The 23,030-nt window shown below is 37.3% G+C and overlaps 2 protein-coding genes across 2 annotated transcripts in view; one reads left to right on the top strand and one right to left on the bottom strand.

Moving 5' to 3' along the window:
• Positions 1 to 10,212, bottom strand: part of LOC121379504 (fibrinolytic enzyme, isozyme C-like) — a 34,522-nt gene extending 24,310 nt beyond the window's left edge. Inside the window, exon 1 of the mRNA XM_041508148.1 lies at positions 10,083 to 10,212. Coding sequence (XP_041364082.1) covers positions 10,083 to 10,212 — 130 coding nt within the window. The remainder of the gene's footprint in view (positions 1 to 10,082) is intronic.
• A 6,450-nt stretch (positions 10,213 to 16,662) lies between these two features.
• LOC121379503 (cubilin-like) overlaps positions 16,663 to 23,030 on the top strand; it is a 30,445-nt gene continuing 24,077 nt past the window's right edge. Inside the window, exon 1 of the mRNA XM_041508147.1 lies at positions 16,663 to 16,784. Coding sequence (XP_041364081.1) covers positions 16,731 to 16,784 — 54 coding nt within the window. The 5' untranslated portion in view covers positions 16,663 to 16,730. The remainder of the gene's footprint in view (positions 16,785 to 23,030) is intronic.

Genomic DNA, 23,030 nt, shown 5'->3' with positions numbered 1-23,030 from the left:
TTGGTTTAATACATGTGTTTACTTTTAAATGATCAATGTGCACAGCAAGGCACCAAGCACAAGACCAAACTCGCATTACACTTAATCGAACTTGATACATGGAGAAATGTTCCATGGCTCCTTTTTTCTACCTCGGATTCCTATAGATGTTGTATCAACCACACGGATTCTCGTTAAAATGTTGTTTTTCCTGTCTCGTAAGCGACAGAAGCCAATTTTCTTATGGTGTTCTTCAATATTAGCGGCAGATTCGTGCAAATAGCTATCTTGAACGCTTTCAGCCGATAAGCCGAACTAAGTATTAGATCCCAGGCAACTTGATGAAGACGTACGACAAAAGAAGGATGGAGGACTCGTCGACATATCCACGCCTACAGGTAGTACTAAACCCAGGACGACCAACCTGATGGAAATATTTTTCCGGGATTTTCTGATATTTTAATGTTTATGCGCGCAAACGCCCTTTTCAAAACAATAATTTAAAGCGTGCGAAAACGTCATTTTCATAAAAGTAATTTTAAACATATTTTGACATATATTTCCAAAATAACAATACAAATAAGTATATCATTATTTATATGTGAATTGGAACTTCCTCATAAAAAGACCCCCCCCCCCCCCCCACACACACACACCAACAATCATCAACGAGTGCACACACACACACACAAAACTTTATTAGCAAATATTATATTACAGTCTCCCATCTACAGATTAGCAATAAAGTGGCAAACAAACTTGAGACCAATGTTATTTTTATATAGGTGCATTGCCACATGCACTAGTTCATCATATGCATGTCGTAGAGTCGAAATGATTTGTGGCGAACTGGTTCGGGGACGAAACGTCAGCTACCCACATTAAGACTGGCTGCCGTTTTCCATTACGCTTACATTACTGTTACCGTAACATTTTTGGGGAGCCAGTGTACAGAAAAACAAATCGCGTTATTATTTAACTATTTAACTTTCTTGAATAAAATAATATCGGTAGGATATTAATGTGATGGATGCGTCATATAATAGATTAGTGGTGGCCAAATATTATTTAGTCAAATGTTGCATGTGAAAGCCAATGGAAAGAAAACAATTGTCGGTTCGGTTTTTGGGGTTTTTTTTCTTTGTACGATCGTAGCGTTCTTCTGTTAGTCTGTTATATTCATGTTTTGATCCACGGTGGCAAAATTGCATACATCGCCATAGAACCGATGCATGCGCCGCAGGAACATAAGTCTATGATTTGATATTTATAATATCTTTGAATATATAAACTATTCGAGTATTAAAAATAAGAAAGAACATTTTCATATGGGCAGTTTCACAGGAAAGGTTGCACTGCTCGTTGATTGGAATAAAATTTTCATAAATTTAAAGCTCTATTCTACTGAAATTTATAGGTACCTGTGTGAATGGTATAGCAACCTACAAACCAAATTTTATTGCAATAACTTGATTTTTCATGAAGTAGCGAATATTTATATATCAAAATAACATATTTACGAGTCTCATTTGCATTTTTGCATTATTCCATCACTATTTTAATAATAATGTAATGTGAAATAGATACTTTTATTGTTATTTATTTATTATTTACAGTATTTTAAAGAACTAACCCTGTTTACCGTTAAAAAAATTTGGAAGATGTCCTGTTATGAACATTGACCTATAAATAATTCAAATAACATTTTACAACAATTATTTTTCTGTTACTATAATCACAATAGACACCTACAGTTGTGACAAGAACAAAAATCGATGTAACTTTGTTATTTACTTTGAGATATTTATTGTAACATAGAGCCTAAAAATTTCCGTTAAAAAATATCCCCTCCTAAACATGGGTCAAATAAATATATACAGGCAGGTTACAAAACTTTAATCATATAGTACATGCATAATAGCCTACAAACACTAATTTGTATAATTATTGCGTTTGTGTGAATTGTAGTTCTGTAAATACACACGATTTTGCATGTTAAACAAAATGTCCCCTCCTAAACACAATTTTAACATGTATATTTAAACATCTTTTTGCAAAGTGCTTTCATTACATTATCAATATATTTACTTGAATGGATACAGAATACAATTCTATACCAATTTCATAATATATATGAAGTTTGTTTGATAGATTTTTTGTAAAAGGGCTGTGAGATATGAAGCATTATTGAGATAATAAAAACCCCCACTCCAAAACCCAACATGCTTATATGTATGATTTAAATTCATTTAAAATTAACTATTAATTCACTGATGCAGTGGTAATTTTATGTCACAATGTTCAAGTTCCGGAAAGGACATTTTACAACATGTTAAAGCTGAGCAGATTTAATATTGACATGTCTAGATGTTGCTATGTACATGCGACTTGTATGGAAGTCTGAGACATTTTTTGACAATCTGCAGGTGTTAGTGGGTTTGACTGAGAGATGTCAGCTTTGTTGTTTATTCTGTCACACTTGGAAAGTTGTGCAGTGATCAATTTTGGTTCTTTATTCTGCCATTCGTATAAAGACAGTCAAACTGTGTTAAACATTCACCATAAGGAGGACATGTATCAGCTTGGCCTTTTAACACAGGTGGTTGTTTAATGCAGGTCAGTTCATATTATTACAGAATCTGATGTTTTTTTAAGAATACTGTTTACTATGACGAGGGTTATTACATTGGACGAATAACCAATACACAATCAGGGCTTCTAGAATTTTTATAAAATCCACTAGCCATGGGATCAGTGATTTTTAAAAATGTACTAGCCACAATTAAAAATTCATTAGCCCTACTTTACTGTAAGTTAATATAATTTTACTAAATAATAGTAATAATCGGATATAACACCTAAAGAGGGAGATGGAACTCAAAAACACTAACATTGGGAGATGGGCTGGGGGCAGGATATTCATATTTACAAAATAGACTTAACTGCAACATTTGACCAGAAATAATTCACTAGCTGTCGGGCATGGCAATAGTAGTTATTTACTAGCCCAACATTGAATATCACTAGCCATGGGAGTGGGACTACCATAATCTAGAAGCCCTGACAATGCAAGTGTAAAGTGCTTGAAGGTGATCATATTTGTATGAAATTCCTTCATGAGTGTAAAGTGACATCAACATTTAAATGGCCACGGACAAGGTCCTCCCAGACTGTCGGAGTGGAGTGCTTAGAAAGTTGTTTCATCTTTCTTGGGCCTTTAACGGTTGAAGGACATGAGCCTTTTATTCTGCCACAGTTGCAGGACGTAAAATCCAAATATTACAAAATAAAGCTGGCAAATAAGGACTTTACAAGCTAAGTAGAGTGTGTGTCTTGTATGCAGTAGTGTGCATATGAATGACAGGTAATCTTTCAATGTTAATTATCTAATTACACTATTACATGCAGATTCATATCAAATATTATTTCCTAATACAATTATGAATTAATATTTTTTTAAAGATTAAGAGCAGTCTCAGTTTATTTAACTGAAATCTAAATGTTAAAAAAATAGTCCCCTCCTAAACGAAATTGCCATTTTCACACTGCATTGTTTGAAAGCTTATATTACTGCTAATACTAATGCAATCAACATTATTTTTAACTAGTATTCTAAAAACATATTGAAATTTCTTTTCTAATTCAGTTATAGACATTCTGTTTGAAGATTAGTATTTAATGGTTTCTGTTTAACATAAATCATTTTTAAATAGAAGAATATTGCTAAAATATTACCAAAAATCATCAGAAAACTTAAAGTCCTTGGCCTTATTAATGAAAACATAGTTACTCTTAACAGTTTCCTACATTAAAAAAAACACCTCAGTTTATCTTTAGAAATGTATCACATAAAAGCTTATGATTATGCTGTACCTATGTGTTCTCGTATTTTTATGCTGTGAATGTAATTATATCACTGATTATTTTATAAACCGTAACAGCTGTAGGTCCAATTTTTTATATAAAACATTTCACTAGTCATATTGCTTTTTAAAAATATTGTTTTTTATAGAATGCTGCATAGTTCATTTTTGGGTCCCAGTGAGACTCTTTATGCAAACTTTCCCGTGAAACTGCCCATATATGACTTCACTTTACTCGACATTTTCATTGGTCGGCTGTTGACAATAAACACGCCCGCGGCCTTGGTAATGGCACAAAACTAGACAAAACGAAGCTCAGGTTGAAATGAGTGATAAAGATATTTAATTCTAAGAATGTAAAATGTAATAAGAATTAGTTGCTTAGAAAAAACAATTCGAGTGAATTCGAAAAAAATTCCGGATATTTGGCATCAATTCTGGAATTCCGAGTACGTTATGAAAATTCCGGGTTTTTCGGAAAATTCCGGAAAGTTGGTCGGCCTGTAAACCAAATAACATTCGGCTAGGTCAAACATAACTTTAGATAGAGTAGTTAATACCACAAGTCTTGCCATTGGTGATAAATGTGACAGTGTTTATTGTGCTAAAATGTTGGTTCATCTGGCCATTAAATTCCTGTACTTTAATTTGAACTAGTGTCAATGTACTACCATTGTGCTTGAACGGTGTGCGGGGTCCTAATAAACATAGCATAACAATGTTTGTGCGGAACTAAAGTAGTCACAGACATAAGTGTGCGAGACAGGGGACGGGGGCAAATGTCTCCCTAGTGGTGGAGCAAAACCTCAAATTCGGGAAAAAATTATACTGATATTCGGGCACAATGTGCTAACCTGAAGCCTTTTTTACCATGTATTTCCATCATTCTACCCTCAAAATTAGTTATAATCCATGTAGAAATGCATAGAGATTCGTTTGCAACCCTGTATAGCTGTTTGGTAGTAATGCTGAGATGAATAAATTTTATGTAGATTCGGGCATTTTCATTTGATTCAGGCAAAATCCAGCATGTTCCCCCCCCCCCCCCCCCCCCCAAAAAAAAATGAGATCCCGTACAGACGCCACCCGTTATCTCTGAAATGAACCGCTTAACCCTCAGTTGTTTTCTGATTTACTTTAAAGGTGAGGGTGTATTTATATTCATGGTGTATATGTCGATATGTTACTATTGTCGTCTATGGGATTGGATTTGGTGGTATACACCCTTCTGTCTGAACTGGATGTAGTTCGATTGTCTGATTTCTGCGTGATATACGATGGATATTTGCTAGTTACATTGCATTTACTATCGTTTCCTCTATGTCAAGTGTTCGTGCGAACATATTATACACAGCCTTAAACGTATGTTCTTTTTTAATGGATGTAGGACAAAATGTCAACGGTCTAAATGTCAATCATCAAAATGTCAACGGTCAAAATGTCAGTGGAAAAAATGTCTACAGTCAAAAATGTCAACTATTAAAGTGGTACTCAGGTCAAAATGTCAACTTTCAGATTATACATAATTTGTATAAAAAAAACAAACCCTTACTATTGTATAACTTTTCATTTGACCAATCAAAACACTGTTTGCATACATTTGACAGCACTAACCGTGTATACGATTTTCTCAACAACAGAACATGGGTGATGGGATTTTGTTTTTAAATACTAGTAACTCGATTATGTTATCAAAATGGCTAATGAGCCATACAACCAACAATAAAACATGCTCTAATTATTCCACATTTTGTAATAAGCAAGGAACTCTATTTTCCTAACCCTAATACATACATCTCTCTCTTCCTTACACACACACACACACACACACGTTGACATTTTGACAGAGATACCACATTAATGGTTGACATTTTATCCACTGACATTTTTTCCGTTGACATCTTGACCACTGACATTTTGTCCATTGACATTTTGACCGCTGACATTTTGTCCGTTTACATTCTGTCTGCACACCTCTTTTAATATATCCGTATATGGGTAAGCCAGAGATCAGCATACAATGTCTATAATAGCCACTGTTCTATGACGGTTACTCGTTTGTTTTCATCTTTCACCCAGATTATGCCTTTTTTTTCAAAACAAGTAATAAGTTTATTTTTGACTTCATATGAAACATCTCTGAATACATACATAAATGATGATTTCGTTTTCGAAAACTATTGGAAAATATCAATATAAAACGTCCATAATGGGGTACGTACGAAATTACTTTAGAGAAAACGTTATTGAGACACTACACAACATTACGATGTCCAGAAATGCATTGGGTATAGAGACAGTCATGTTCTAAACAAAAATATAAGTAAATTGCAATCTTAATAATTTAAAAATTATTAGTTTGTCGAAAAGCTTTTTGAAATGAGTCCTTGGGCCAGAGCCGAAATTGTTATCACGTGGGCGGGCAAAGTCTAATGGCGTTTTTTTTTTAAATAGCCCTATGCCTGTAGTTAATAATTAGTATGATAGACTTTTCTAATTAGTAGCTTTTTGATAAATATCACCCCATAAACATAGTGAGGTGAGGACAAATATTTGTACAATATTTTGTGTAGGGATAACAAAATGTATCATAACTTTGCAATCAATGAACATAGCCACACAAATTAGCACTCAAAATGTTTATATTAAACCCCTCTAGAAATTATTGTATCATATATACACATTGGTGTAATAATTAGGTCACCAGAGATCAAAAGGTCATGACCTTTTGTTGATTTGTAAAATCCGACACCTTGACATTAATGGTACTACTGTTTCATGTATAAGGGACATATTTCAACTCAATTGCCTAGAATGTGAATGATAGACACCATGTGAGTAATTAAAGGGGTCATTATTAAATTGTTTTGAAAAAAATGTGCTTTTACAACAAACGACAAAAAGTCATATTTACAGAACTACCATAAAAGTGTGAAAAACGCATAATTACTTTGTAGGCAGTCACCAGTAACAATTTCAAAATATTTTACCATTACCTTAGATTTCAACTTTTAAAATAGACCAATTGTCCAAGATAAGTTATGGTCGTCATCATGGATTTCCAAGATGGTCGCCATACAAAAAACTATTAATACCAATATCTCTGAACCCATACCACCTAGGCTCTAAGCTTTTCTTTTAATCTAACGTAGGCTTTTGAGGGCATCATTCTGTTGTCATTAAAACGTGAAAAATGTTTGTCCATCGCATTAGTTTTCAACTTATAAAAGGGACAACTTGTCTAAGATACATTATGGTGGCCATCATGGATTTCTAAGATGGCCGCCAAACAATAGCTATTAGTACCAGTATCTCAGAATGCTTGTCACCTGTACTCGCATTTTAGGGGTCTAACTTTGAGTTTTGAGGTAATTAATGCAGTTATATTAATCAAAATATTACTAGATGGATTTTGCTTTTTACAAATAATGAAATATACAGTCGAATTACTCGGGGGGGGGGGGGGGGGTGGGACGTGAAATGTCTTTCTATCTTTTTACTTTGGTATCATTCTGTTCATGCAAGAAGTTTATATTGAACAAGTTACTTCGAAGGGATCTATTTACTTGCCCATCAATTGCCACATCCACTCAGACTCTTGTGTAACCAGGTGATATTATAGTGATTTTAAGCTATTGCACTGCACACAAACACACATGCATTGAGTTCTAATCAGTGGGTTTATACTTTGGATCAGTAATTGTGGTTTGGGGTGGTATTTGTCTGTTGACCACTGACCTGTGACACCGACCACGGTTCTGCTATTGGCTAATTCGGCTAAGCGAACAGGCGACTAATGGCTCTTTTTAGAAATCTTATCTGGCAAGAAGACATGTTTTTCCTTCTCTGAAAGTTCGCTATCTTTGAAATCCTGAGGTTAGTTTTCTTTATCTTTTTATAGTTAATACCGGTCAAGACCTTCGATCTTTATGTCGCCCCAACGCCCACAGCGAAAGGTAGACTAACGTTTATTTATTAGGTCAAGGTCCGTGCAGTATATTCACGTCTCGTGCTAAACATGCACTGTGTCAATGTGTATTTTTCATTATATTGTAAATGAAACTTAGTTTGGATTATTTATTAATGTATCTTTTATACATTGAAAATATGTTACCATGGGTTGTTTATTAATGTAACAACAGTCCAACTGCCCGTGGCCCACAGCTCCTGGACGTAGCTTCACCTGGGGGGAGGGGGTATGTAGTAGTGTTGGTATAAAGTGCTCCTACTTGCAGTAGCTAGTGGGAATTTCCTTATTAGCTCAGTCTGTGGTTCGAATCCCCTCATACTTAAAGGGACATTCCCGAGTTTGCTTCAATTTTAAAGATGTTATCGACTAACAGAGACTTTTTAACGATTGTAATTACATATCAAATATATTTTTTCTGCATAACATATTAGTGGCTGTCTATCGATTGTGCTTCTGATCGTTCTAATATTTGTAATTGATTAAATTTCAGTTTGTTTCCTAAAATATGTTTTTCTTCGTACGTACGAAATTATTTGAAGACAAACTCCAGTTGGGCTTCTTACAAATATTAAGACGACCAGAAACACATTGAACATACAGACACTGATATTCTAAACAAGAAAATATATTTAATATGTAAGTTTAATCGTAGAAATATTTTATTAGTGGGAAACATCTTACAATGCAGCAAACTCAGGAATGTCCCTTTATTAGCCTTTAACCAGATCACTGCAGGCTTTGAAAGCCAAAGTTAGGGTATTCCAATATTTCAGCACTCACACCACCTAGGCTCACAGTTTTCCTTTGGTCTAACTTAGGTGTTTTTTTTAGGGTAATAAATGCAGTTATATCATGTAAAATATCACTAGATGGGTGTTTTATAAAAGGAACGAAACATTGAGGAAAAATGCTGCAGTCTCTTAATTTACCATTATTTTGCTGCAGGTTTTGGAAGCTAAAGTTAGCTGACGGGTATTCCACACAAGAACCCTGCGCTGGTCATCGTTATCAAAAGCCCTTCTCCGTCCCGTTGTTTACATTGTGTGAAGCTGTGGAAAAGATGCAGGGCGAGGGATTTAACTTTACTTTATAAGATTGTTGTTTTGTTTTGTTTAACGACACCACTGGAGCACATCGATTCATTAATAATCGGCTATTGGATGTCAAACATTTGGTAATTCTGACTCTTAGTCATCAGAGGAAACCCGCTACATGTTTTCTAATGCAGCAAGGGATCTTTTATATACACTTTCCCACATACAGGAAAACATATACCACGGCCTTTCTTAAGTTGTGGTGCACAGGTTGGAACGAGAAAAACCCAATCATCTGAATGGATCCACCGAGGAGGTTGGATCCTGCGACGCAAACGCCTCGAGCGAGCATTCAACCGACTGAGCTAAATCCAGCTCCTTACTTTATAAGACGTCATATATACAGTAGTGCCTACTTCCTCGAATATATATTACTCATCTCTTCTAAATGATTTGATGCTACTCATAGTGCATGTGTCCCATACAACATCGTCATATGTTATATGAAATAAATACTATACGGGCGGCATACTGTACTCGTCAAATGTAAGGTACTGGGTAACCAGATAGGTCTAACTCGTATGATTGTTTTCGTGATCGTTCACCACCAAGATTGCAGAAGTTCATGAAGTAAATAATTATATCTGGTGTCACTGTTATTCTACAATGACCCAATCGGTCAACGCCACCATGTGATCACGAGAAAGCAGACACTACACTTTTAATTGTACCTTCCATAGAAATTAATAATATACTATAGGTAGTCGCGGCATAGAATAACTTGAAGAAGGAAGGATGGAAATTATTTATTTAACGACGCACTCAACACATTTAATTACGGTTATATAGCGTCAGACATATGGTTACGGACCACACAGATATTGAGAGAGGAAACCCGCTGTCACCACTTCATGGACTACTATTTTCGATTAGCGGCAAATGATATTTTATATGCACCATCCCACAGATAGGATAGTACATACCACGGCCTTTGTTACACCAGTTGTGGAGCACTGGCTGAAACGAGAAATAGCCTAATAGATCCACCGACGGGGATCGATCCTAAACCGACCGCGCATCAAGCGAACACTTTACCACTGGGCTACAAGATTAACTTGATTGCGAATTGTAAAATATAGAGGCATATATCTTGCAAGTATGCTCAACCAATTCATTGCAGGTAGTCGTCCCCCATCCGTCTGGAGTGCGTGCATTTTGTTCATGCTGTTTGTTCACTGGTAAACCACATCCCAGCTTGGTAGGCAACACGATTTGAGTACTGCAGTAGGGCATCCTGGGTGGGTGAAATGGTGTCCATTGTCTTCTTCTCCGTCTTCTTCTGGCAGTAAAACACCTTCGCCAACATGTTCCGGGTCACTGGTGTTAGCATACAAGATAATTGTGAAACGTTCCAATAGCGGAAGTGTAGAGCATATGCGTCTTACTAAGAAGAATAATTGCGACACTAGATGCAATTGTTATATACTTGTCTTTGGGGCAGTCTACGATAGCAGTTGGTATGCAAAAGGTATCTCATTATTTGTTGGATCACAAAAAAGTCCGCCCAGTTTCCAGGAATGTTGTTGTTGCCAGATAACGGATATTTGATGAGTATGCCGATATTGTCTCTGTTTCATACAACATAGAACGTTCCAAAAGACATGTATCACGTGTAACGTCACATCATTTTAAGAGAAGAAGAGGAAAGGGCATTCGAGGTAGCAGGCATCATGGTACTGCCTCTGCTTTCACTGGAAAAGGTAAAATGATAGCTTAGTACTGCTACCCAGATGTGACTTGTGCCTTTACCTACATGGTACTTAACCCTTACACTAAAGTAATTGCAAATGCTCCACACGTATTAACATTACACAGTTATCTTGTTATAATAAGACCAGCGACGTGGAAAATGTTGACGAAGCAAGGAAATTGTTGTACCACCAGCATAGGATGACAATGGAAACAATTACACCCACCTAATATGCCCTGCTGCTAGTGATTGGAAATCCATAATCGATTATCAGTTATACTCGGTTGTCACCAACCAATCAACTTTAGATTACACAATCGATTAAAATTATATGAACATAATAAATCATTTGAATTAAAAAGACAATGCACCTGTCGTCATGTTCATACTGCAATACACCCTACAATTTACCAATCTACATTTAATAACAAATTAATAACATTGTTGTATGTAGACGTGCAAACAAACCCCAACCCCAACCCCAACATATGCACATTAATTACATCATCTAGACTAAAGGTATAATTAGTTAACATTTTTTCCAAACAATCTGTTATAGACTTTTATAATCAATCAAAACACCGGCAGAGCCAAACCGACCAATGTTAGATTATAATCAATTATTGGAACATCACTGCCTAGAAACTGCATCACTCAAAACACGTTACCTATCAAGCTGACACTATGTTCCACTAATGTAAACAAAATGCACCCACTCCAAAGAGATGGGAAGTATCTTTGATAAAGACGGCTAGTTTTACGTTCTTAAGTGTGGTTACAAGAGTCTGGGTGGATGTGACACTAAATGTGCATGTAAACAGGTCCCATCGAAGTGTACTGAAAACTGTATTTGTTACTGTGAGAAGTAAATTGTTCAATAGAAACTTCTTGCATGGCGGCCATCTTCGAAATCCATGATGGTGACCATAACGTGTATCTCGGACATGTGGTCTCTTTTAATCGTTGAAATCTAAGGCAATGATAAACTATTTTTGAAATTGTTACTGGTATTGTGTAAGCATCTAGTGACTGCCTGCAAAGTAATTATGAGTTTTTCACACTTTTCTGGTAGTTTTGTAAATATGACTTTCTGTCGTTTGTTGTAAAGGCACTCTTTTTTTTAAAAAACAATTTAACAAAGACCCCTTTAATTACTCACAGGGTGTCTATCATTCACATTCTAGGAAGTTGAGATAAAATATATCCATCATAACCAGTAGTACCATTAATGCCAAGGTGTCGGATTTAAAAAAAAACTAACAACAACAACAAAAGGTCATGACCTTCGATGACCTACTCATTACACCAATTTGTATATATCATACATCAGTTTGAAGAGAGGTTTAATTTTGAGTGCTAATTTGTGTAGTTATGTTCATTGGTTGCACATTTTGTTAACCCTACCTCAAATATTGTACAAGCATTTGTCGTCCCTCACTATGTTTATAAGGTGATATCCATCAAATAGCTACTCCTTACAAAAGTCTATCATACTAATTTATTAATTACAGGCATAGGGCTATTAAAAAACCCACCGTAAGACTTTGCCCGCCCAGGTAAGAGCAATTCACTGTTAGTCCAACCTTTCTAGAAAAACAGTTTTACACCACCATAAAAACATGTTTGTTATATATTTTATTTCCTTTCTCTTTTTTAACCAATTATATAAACATTTGATATCTTATATTGATTATTACTATCTGTCCATACCTTTCAAATTGTGCTTAAAACCAATGAGATGCAGACAGACAGACAGACAGACACAGAGAGAGCGCTTAACAAAGGCGTGACTGCTTCATGCAGAGTGCCAACCGGAAGTCAGTAGCCAATATGGAGGTACAATTATTGGATTTTGCAACATTGAAAATTACAAAATAGTTGTAAATTTGGATGTAATTTTGTATGGCATTTACGTCTAGGTAAAATCTGTCCATTTCTCTCTCTCTCTCTCTCTCTCTCTCTCTCTCTCTCTCTCTCTCTCTCTCTCTCTCTCTCTCTCTCTCTCTCTCTCTCTCTCTCTCTCACACACACACACACACACACACACACACACACACATCTGGAGTTTATGCAGCTTTGAGACTGCCCCTTTAAACAAACATTCCTTTCTTTTTTCTCCACGTCGTAGTATGTAGGCATTTTCTTCATGTCTTTGTGCTCGTAGTTTGTAAGCAAGGCAGTACCAGTTGCTGTGAATGACATATCTTCCGCGTAATATAAATAACCCACTTCATACAAAGACACCCTGTCTGTACGAAGTATTATTCATGAAGCCGAATCCTTTAATATTGTCACAACCCACTGTGTCTTTTATATTTTGTTAACCAGGTGTATCATACCAGTATTACAAATGTCGAGCAGCTTAATCATATTCTACCATGGAATAGTTTTCACACGGTAACAATGAACATGCATGTATTTATTGTAGACGAATCCAGGAAGTATTCGTCAAAAACCGCATACCAATACAAGAAAAATAAAAAAAGAGGTGCAATTAATTAATTAATTTATTTATTATTATTTTGTTGTTGTTGTTGTTATTATTATTACTACTATTGTTATTATTTATTTATTTATTTCATTATTTTTATTATTATTATTTATTTTATTTGTATTATTATTATTTTTTTTTTTTTTATTATTATTATTATTATTATTATTTTTTTTTTTGGGGGGGGGTCCTTTGTATCCCCATTGAGCCATCTTTAAACTGACCCGGATGTGGCTAGTACGCTTGCTTGGGGTCGATGGATATCTGGATCACCCCACCTTTAAATGGAGAGACTTAGGGCTGTTCTTCAATTGATCAAATGGGATGCTGTTTTGTTTAACGACACCACCAGAGCACATTCATTTATTAATCACCGACTAATAGATGTCATACAGCTGGTCGTTGTGACAAAAAGATGAAACCTGCAGCATTATGACTGTATTATCTACGATTGCGTCAGAAAGAAAGAGAAATGTTTTATTTAACGACGTACTCAACACATTTTATTTACGGTTATATGGCGTCCGACATCTTGTTAAGAACCACACAGATATTGAGAGGAAACCCGCTGTCGCCACTTCATGAGCTACTCTTTTCGATTAGCCTCAAGGGATCTTTTATATGCACCATCGCATAGACAGGATAAAACATACCACGGCCTTTGATATACCAGTCGTGGTGCACTGGCTGGAACGAGAAATAGCCCAATGGGCCCACCGACGGGAATCGATCCCACACCGACCGCGCGTCGAGCGAGCGCTTTAAAACTGGGCTATGTCCCGTCCCTGATTGCGTCAGAAGGAAGGACGGAAGGAACAAACATAGACATACGGGATTCCATTTTGTAGCGGGGGGGGGGGGGGGGGGGGGGGAAACAGGCTGGTTTTTGTCAGAATTAAACAATAACTACATTTATTCATATTAGCATTACTACCAAACAGCTACATTGGGTTGGAATCACTACCCATTTACACATATATTTTTAGGGTAGAATGATAGAAATACATGGTAAAATAGTCTCAGGTTAGCTTATTATGCACGACTATCTCTCTAATTTTTGCTAGAATTTGAGGTTTTTCTCCAGAACTAGGAGGGGCCTCCCCCCCCCCCCCACCACCACACACCCCTTATTATCATTCAATACATGTTTTTATTATTTTTTAATAACTTATTTTCATTGTGTTTATTATTTTTTTCTATTTACCCTACGTCGCAGAGAACGGTCAAGCGTTCTCATTACACGAGCTTGGTGATCGTTTTGACACTGCGGTTATTCGGGGAATGCCCGTCATGTGACTCGAAATAATACGTCACATCTCTGGTCTCCAAATAGCCGTTATTTTTCTCAGAATTATGGACTGTACCCATAATTCAATTATTTTTATAAAATATCAATAACTACATTTATTCATATTAGCATTACTACCAAACAGCTACATAGGGTTGCAAACGAATCACTACCCTTGTGATCGGTCCAGGAACGCCCTGAATGTCGGGTTTTTTCCCGCACTCAGACCTATGCACCACGACTTGTATAGTAAATGTTGTGGTATATGCTACCCTGTCTGTGTGTGTGTGTGGGGGGGGGGGGGGGGGCTGTAGCTGCTAATCAATAATATTAGCCTATGTCGCAATAGCGTGCTGTTGTTTTTTTGTTTGTTGTTTGTTTTTTGTTTGTTTGTTTGTTTTTTGTTTTTTTTGGTTTTTTTATTATCTGACTGCCTAGACCAGCTCTCAGTTAAGTCAGTTTTGCTAACGTTCGCGAACTATTTGACTGGTTCCCGACGTGGTCATTTAGTTTACCGTGAAGCGCATAAACCAGTCTAGCAAACATTTTTCTCTTGTGGTATAGTCTGACATCTGATACCGCCATTTAAACTACGTGCCGGTATCATTAAATAAAAGAGTATACTTTTTCCATTGGGATTATTATAATTTATAATTTGAAACTGATATAGAGTACCAGACGTGCAATTTTGTCAGTGTGATTTACTGGGCGCTGAGAGAGAGAGAGAGAGAGAGAGAGAGAGAGAGAGAGAGAGAGAGAGAGAGAGAGAGAGAGAGAGAGAGAGGGGGGGGGGGGGGAGAAAGATGCAGAGGCAGAGATATCAGACAGGCATACACAGAGGCCTCTGGCACCACATAGGGTATTCCTATAAAAATAAATAGCAAATTGCCAATGGATCTTTTATATGCATTTACATAGGCAGGACAGTACATACCACAGCCTTTGATGTATCAGCTATGTGGCACTAGATGGGTCGGTTTAAAATCTAGCCATCGATGGCGATTGACCCATCACACTTCAAACGAGCAGGTCAGGTCAGTTCATAGGACTCAACGTGCACATTCGGAGCAAGCTGTTGTATCGCACGCCTGTCATGGGCGCAGGTGTCCACTTACATCGGCTTCTTCGTACAGAACAGGATTTTATATGCAGGTCAGGTCAGGTCAGGTCAGGTCAGGTCATGTCATAGGGTTTAACGTGCACATTCGGAGCAAGCTGTTGTATCGCACACCTGTCATGGGCGCAGGTGTCCACTTACACCGGCTCCTCGTACAGAACAGGATTTTATATGCAGGTCAGGTCAGGTCAGGTCATAGGGTTTAACGTGCACATTCGGAGCAAGCTGTTGTAGCGTACGCCTGTCATGGGCGCAGGTGTCGATTTACGCCGGCTCATCCGTCCAGGACAGTAAACTGAGACAAGCGCTCTACCCCTGAGCTATATTCACACAATTTTTTATGCAAAACAAACAGACTGTGGCGAACCCAGGAATTTTGAAAGGTGAGGATCGAATAGCAAGCGTCAATGAGCCCAGGTCTTTCTAAATCGGTCAGTTGGCATGCGATTCTGAGAGGAGGCCCTTGAACATGATGTACGTAACGTAAAGGCATTGGTTTGAACAGAAATACGAAACTCTTGTAAAAGCATGAATTTATAAGTGGCCAAAAATGGGATCCGGACGATCTGGATTTGTCTTGGGTCCGAGCATGCATCTGAATGAGGCAAAACAAAGTAATGGACTTTAAAAAAAACTAAAAAAGATCCCGTCCCCGAATTAAAAGGTTCCTGAGCTTCCTTGAAGGACGTACGTGTCACTGGCGGTATGATTCTAGGGAGTGACAAATTAGCCTTCTTGTGGTGTGTGTGATAGGTTTAAACCCACTGTACCTTTGTGCACGGTACCCAGCTATTGTGTAGAAATTTAAATGTTGAAATCCAAACCGGCTGAAAATAACTCCGCGCCGCCGCTCATCATGGTCAGGTGAATTCTTTCTACACGCATCGCTGAGCGTTCCTGCCCATATCAAGTTCATATTAACATTTTAAAGTCTCGTCACTCACAGTCTGCTCTTGTTTAAAAGTCGATTGTTTTCAAATAATAAAATAGTGAATATGTATATACATATATTTTAAAAATCCAAATAAAAGAATAATATAATTGCACGTTATTTTATTAAAGTATAAATTCTTCTTTTTTTTCTTTTTCTTTTTTACTGCTCTTGTATGTATTACACATTGATAGCATCTACCTTCCGGGTAAAAAAGGGCGAGCACGTGATCAGCTGGGGTTCGTGTGTGTAGGTGTGGAGGTAACAGTTACTAGACGGGTGTTGGCGGAATCCGCCGGAATTCAACATGGAGGGGTTCCCAATTGGATTTGTTGTACTATTATTCGTCTTTTGTTCTCGGGTAAGATCGTTAGATATTTATTCCAATTCATTTTACAAACAAATTATGTACAGGTGATTTTGCTGGAAGAATGCTATAGTTGACAACTTGTGTAGCAGATATTGCTCTCTCTCTCTCTCTCTCTCTCTCTCTCTCTCTCTCTCTCTCTCTCTCTCTCTCTCTCTCTCTCTCTCTCTCTCTCTCCATTTCAATGGTAAACCCCTTTAAATGCAACTGGGCTCATTAACAAAAATAAAATAAAATAAATATTAAATAAATCCTACTCTCAATTTAAAACTGGATTGGTATTGGGTGAAAAGTCATAACCCTCTCCTTGCATTACTACTCCAATGGTCTTGCATTTTAGCTGTAACGAAATGAAATGACAGCCTTAGGGAATACTCAACAGTGAAATAATAATATTAAATAGTTTTTATGCATACGTAAGTCCAACCGTGTACTTGTTTTAACAATATAACTATGAACTAACACCCTGTATGTATGTATGTATGTAAATAATTTGTCTGTGTGTAATAGTATATGCGTTAAATTTACCATTGCGTGTACTGCTCGGCACACACCCAGAATCAAACTGTTCACTGTAAGGCATCGGGTTTCTTTTAGCGTGGAGTGGGATGACTTCTCGCACCAAGTGTCATGGATTGTAGGATCAATCGCCCTCGGTGGACACGTTGTATAGTGGTTCACCACTACCAGTGCCCCACGACTGGTGTATCAAATTTCGTGGAATGTGCTGTCCTGTCTGTAGAAGAGTGCATATAAAAGATCCCTTGTTCCTGTTGAGTAGGCGTGGCCTGTGTTATAAATAATAATATTAATGGTTTTACATAATACGTAAATATTTTATTTTAAAATGTCCACCCATACGTCGGGATGGCGCAGAGTTCTTTAAACACATGTTTATGTAAGACGATATTGCCCAGCCAATCATCCCATCACAAGTTGTACCTGCAACGGACGTGCTTGAACATTAAATTGATATAGGCACGCATAGACATACTAGACGCGGAATGCCACCCCCACCCCATCTCCACCTACGTGGTGGAGCAAATCGAACACGTTCGGGTAGAGATTGTTGGCCCGAGACCTTTTCATCATATATTTTCATCACTATACTCGCAGTATAAAGGGACATACTAGTACCCTAGTTTTTAAACACTAAGACATATTTTTGACTATTATAGCCGTTTTTGATAACTGAAATCATACTTTACTTAAGATTTTATGGTTTAGATTATCCATTTCCATACATTCGAAATGTATTTGGCCATCCAAAATGCATTTCTCATATTTTTAAAAACGCACGTGCTTTTGAGAAGTAACAGTTATGGAGTAGACTTTCACTCGGTTGTAACTTTATGCAAATGTGTTACAGGTTTGTAGATTAACTAAACTTAGTGTTAATATTCACGCCCTGAAACTAGAGTCTGTCCCTTTAATCCATGTTAAAATGCGTTGTGATTCGTTTGGAACTCTATATGAATACGAATAAACGTTGTTATCCAGATGTGGGCATTTTCGTTTAATTTGGGCCATAGCCAGCCTGCGTCAAGCCCTCCTCCCCCCCCCCCCCTTCAAAAATGGGAGGCCGTTAGCACGACAACAGAGTGAGAACGAATCGTCATTCCATCCATCTGACAAGGGTGTTCCACAACTCCGCGGGTAATGTTTGAACAGGAGTGGTGTGTATGTCTTATGGGTCTTCAAGTATCGTCGATCGTGTAAACAAAACAAAAACATACCTGCTTATTTATTCATACTCATCGTGTATGTAAACACAAACACGAATTGTTCGCGTCGACTTTCCACATACATATTGATAAACATTTAGCACTCCAGAAAACAAATATTTGGCCATGTAGTGAACCACTTTGGTGTATAGCGATATCGTAGCCACGACCTGGTGTTGGGGTTTTAGGATTTGGCGGGTTTAGCTTTCAAATACAACTGTCTTCCATTTACACACTGAAAACGAAAATGAAACCCTATAAAACCCGAAATCCCTCCAACACCTTAAAAATATAAGACAACATTTAAGGGGCTGACCCAACGGGTAGGCTACCCCCCCCCCCCACCCCCACCCCCCCTCACACACACCCTACCCACCACTGCGAACTGTACTCTGTTGACATTGTCCCTTCACACAATGAATACCAGTATCCTACTGAACACAATTACTGTCCCTCCCCATCGTGTCGCATCGCACCCCTATTATATATTCTTGTATCTACCTTTGAAAAAGAAATCTTGCCACGGCAAAAGGTTCCAATTAATTTCTCTGCCTATAATGTCTCTTTTCTCCTATTTAAATGCTTCTTAAACTAATATATCATGATTTGATTAGGCGGCAACACTATCCCAGTGTTCCTTGACAAGATATCTATAAAGCGAAAACTATAGGAATTCTTAAGAATTATTTATGGCGTGTATCATTCTAGACATCATGAAGAAGAAAAACAATTTAATGTATTCCCATGAGAAATTGGCGGATGCAGGTGTGTGTGTGTGTGTGTGTATGTGTGTGTGTGTGTGTGTTGGGTGGGGGGGGGGGGGGTCCACAGGGGTTCCACGACCCCCGCCAGTTTAAAATGCCCTATTTAAAAAAAAAAAAAAAAAAAATTGTTTAATTCATCTTCCACAATATCCAACACTAACTTACCCTGGAAACACGTCTCGGAGCATCTTTATTTCAACATGTTCCGGGTAGCATGCCCCCGAACTCTCTACAGATCTACCTCCCTTTTCGCATCTCGACCCATTTGCTTTCGATAACGTTAAACTTAAAATGCCCTTTTTTGAAGTTTGTGACAAAATCCTGGATCCGCCCCTGCATCGACATGCCACGACTCTTTTGTTAGAAGTTGGCGATTTAAAGAATATTTAGGACTTTTTTCCATTTAATTTTATTTTAGTACTTGTATCTACTTGAGAACGCTACCATGGGCACACGCCTGTCTGTTATATGTATATACACACACACAAACTGACAGTAGTATTAAAAATTAATATAAAATTAATTTGTACAAATTAAGTATTATTGTGTCTCACTATTTAAGCCTTGATTGTAAACTTTCTCAATCTAGACAATCGTGTATATTTAAAGAGTTAAGGACTAATAAACATAATTTATGTTTATATTCGATGGCAATATTTTGGTAATTGTCGTTTTTAATGACTAACTAAATGTTTTAAATATATGTTTCTTAATTCGGGACATTTGTTACAATGTAGTAAAAAGTGCATTTCAATACGGATTCCCATCCATAGTGAGTTTTAACTTCTCATTGAGGAGGTGTAAGGCCTCTACACCAACTTTTTTCTCACTAAGCACTAAAAACTAATGTTTAACCCACTATCCTTAACAGACAGGCCAGACAGTTTAGGTGTGCCCCAGGAACAGCGTGCTTTAAACTTAAGGAGATGTAACCAAGTTACAAATGAACAAATAAAATCATAAGATTTATCAAAATGAAGAAAAAGCCACTATAAATATTGTCATAAGTGCCACACGGTGGAATATTTTCTGTTGAAAAGTATGTCATTTTTTTAAAACTGAAGCTATCAGACGTTTGCGTAAAGCACGTGAATTGTATGTCATGATGAGTCAGTAGCTCGGTACTCAAAAGACACACCCAAATATCCCATGTCGCAATTACATGGTGTCATGTCTTTCCACTTATAGAAGCCTTGGAGACATGGATCACGCGAAAACAAAAACATCTCAAATATTTATCAGAACAATAAGCGTACAAGATGAACAAGAAACTGGCTTATATTCCGACGTGATGGGTATCACACGATTGGTGTCACGTGTGGCCAGTACAGCTGATTTTAATCAGATTGGGTATCATACAGGGATGTATTTTAAGTCCATACCCATTCGTTATTTTAATAAATATGCTAAACACCTGTTTAAAAAAGTATGTGCCTTTAGCGAAATTATTTCGGTTTATATTTGTAATTTGCACACATTCATAGCCACAAACAAATATTAAAGCTGCTTCTGCTATACAAATGGGCACATTTTAAATCAGGTACCAAGAAAGTCAAACTAAAATAAAACTAACGACGTGTAATTTATTTCAGCTGATATTTATGTGGGTCACCAAATGAAATTGTGCCATTTTATATAAGACTTTAATTTGGTTTGGGTGTGAATCACCGGCCTCGGTGATGTAGTGGTTTTAAACATTCGAACCTAAGGCTGGTAGATCCTGGGTTCGCATCCTGGGACCGGCTCCTACCTAAAGCGAGTTAAACGACTCAATGAGTAGGTGTAAGGCTACTACACCAACTTCTCTCTCACTAAGCACTAACCTACTGTCCTGGACAGACCGCCCAGATAGCTGAGATGTGTGCCCAGGACAGCGTACTTGAACCTTAAGCACGAAAATAAGTATAAATTAATGAATGAAAGGTGTGAACCACAAACATTTAACAGTTATCGGATTGAAAATCGTATCTCTGCACAAGGCAGTCTCCCCAAGAAGTCACATCCTAGCTGTTCCGTCTTGACCACTGCTAATCCTAAGACCGGTTTGACAAATCGCAACCTCCACAAGGCAGTCTCCCCAAGAAGTCACATCCTAGTTGTTCCGTCTTGACAACTGCTAATCCTAAGACCGGTTTGACAAATCGCAACCTCCACAAGGCAGTCTCCCCAAGAAGTCACATCCTAACTGTTCCGTCTTGACCACTGCTAATCCTAAGACTGGTTTTACAAATCGCAACCTCCACAAAGCAGTATTTAACAGACAGCTGGTATGGCATGGATTCATGAATCACTCTAAAAACAAAATGTAACTTATTTTAACTGAGATTATATGAGACACTAACAAAAACTTGCAAATACTGTTAAGTCTTACTATAAAGATCACCCAAAAATATACTCCCATAAGCAAGCAACTTTTATATAAAGATGAACGGGATTTAGCTCAGTCCGTTCAGTGCTCGCCCGAGGTGCTTGCGTCGAAGGATCGAACCACCTTGCTGCTAATCGAAAAGAGTAGCCTATGATGTGGCGACAGCGGGTTTCCTCTCTCAATATCTGTGTGGTCCTTAACCATATGTCCGTAAATAAAATGTGTTGAGTGCGTCGTTAAATAAAACATTTCCTTCATTCATTGTTGTGAAATTGAACGTAGATATTTCTCGCTGCATAGAAAACAATATCACTGGTTGAGATGATAAATAACCCAATGGGCGTGGTCAGGAATGTCGTGAGACAAGAAATCTCCTTTCTTTCTTTTTTCTTTTGTCTCTCTATCCTGTTAGTTCATTCTTTCACATCACGGTAACCATGGTGGAAATAATGGTTGTTCAGTCAAGTTGAACGAACCGGATATAAAAATGTTTTAAAGATCTAATGGCTTTACATATTATTACCACTGTTCGTAAACCGTATTGTATTTCAGGCCAATGGCATTTTAACAAAGATCTATGTATAGGGATTTTATTACACATACTGCCCATCACAGAAGCCAAATTCCTGTTGAGAATTATGACACAGACAGGAATTTAGAGTGGTTGTTGAACAAATGCATTTATGCTACTAATAAATAGTAGGAAGACCAGGAGCGTAATTCACTAAACTCTCGCATCTTTGCGATTTCGCAGTGCAATGCTAAAAGACTTGCAAAGAGGATGCTTTGTTGTCTAGCAGAGCCTAAGAGATCTTTGTGAATTATATATATATATATATATATATATATATATATATATATAGTTTGTTTTATTTAACGACGCCACTAGAGCACATTGAATTTTATCTTATCATCGGCTATTGGACGTCAAACATATGGTCATTATGACAATGTTTAGAGGAAACCCGTTGTCGCCACATAGGCTACTCTTTTACAACAGGCAGCAAGGGATCTTTTATTTGCACGAACGATCATTTTGTTCGTGCAAGTCTAAATTGTGTAACGCATGATTTAATTGTCAGAGGCCTGTACTATAATATTTTGCAGTTCATAATTATATTTCAGGAATCGATACTTCCTCGTAGCCTTAATTCATTCTTCACTACGTATTGAAAAGATGTGTGTAATTCAGTGTTGATAAAATAAGTATTACACAATGTCCATAACGTCACGATTCGGTTACGCCTCTTCCTGGTACACCTTTCTAACAATACAAAGTCCTGACAAAGGTGTTTTGCTGTGTCAGTCATGCATGATGCCACAGATTTTTCCATTATGAAAAGCTATTTTGGAAAAATTTGAATGAAAATGAAGCTGTTTGTTG

This window comes from Gigantopelta aegis, chromosome 8, assembly GCF_016097555.1.
Source record: "Gigantopelta aegis isolate Gae_Host chromosome 8, Gae_host_genome, whole genome shotgun sequence".
Taxonomy (NCBI): domain Eukaryota; kingdom Metazoa; phylum Mollusca; class Gastropoda; order Neomphalida; family Peltospiridae; genus Gigantopelta; species Gigantopelta aegis.
This window is presented reverse-complemented; position numbering and strand designations above follow the sequence as displayed.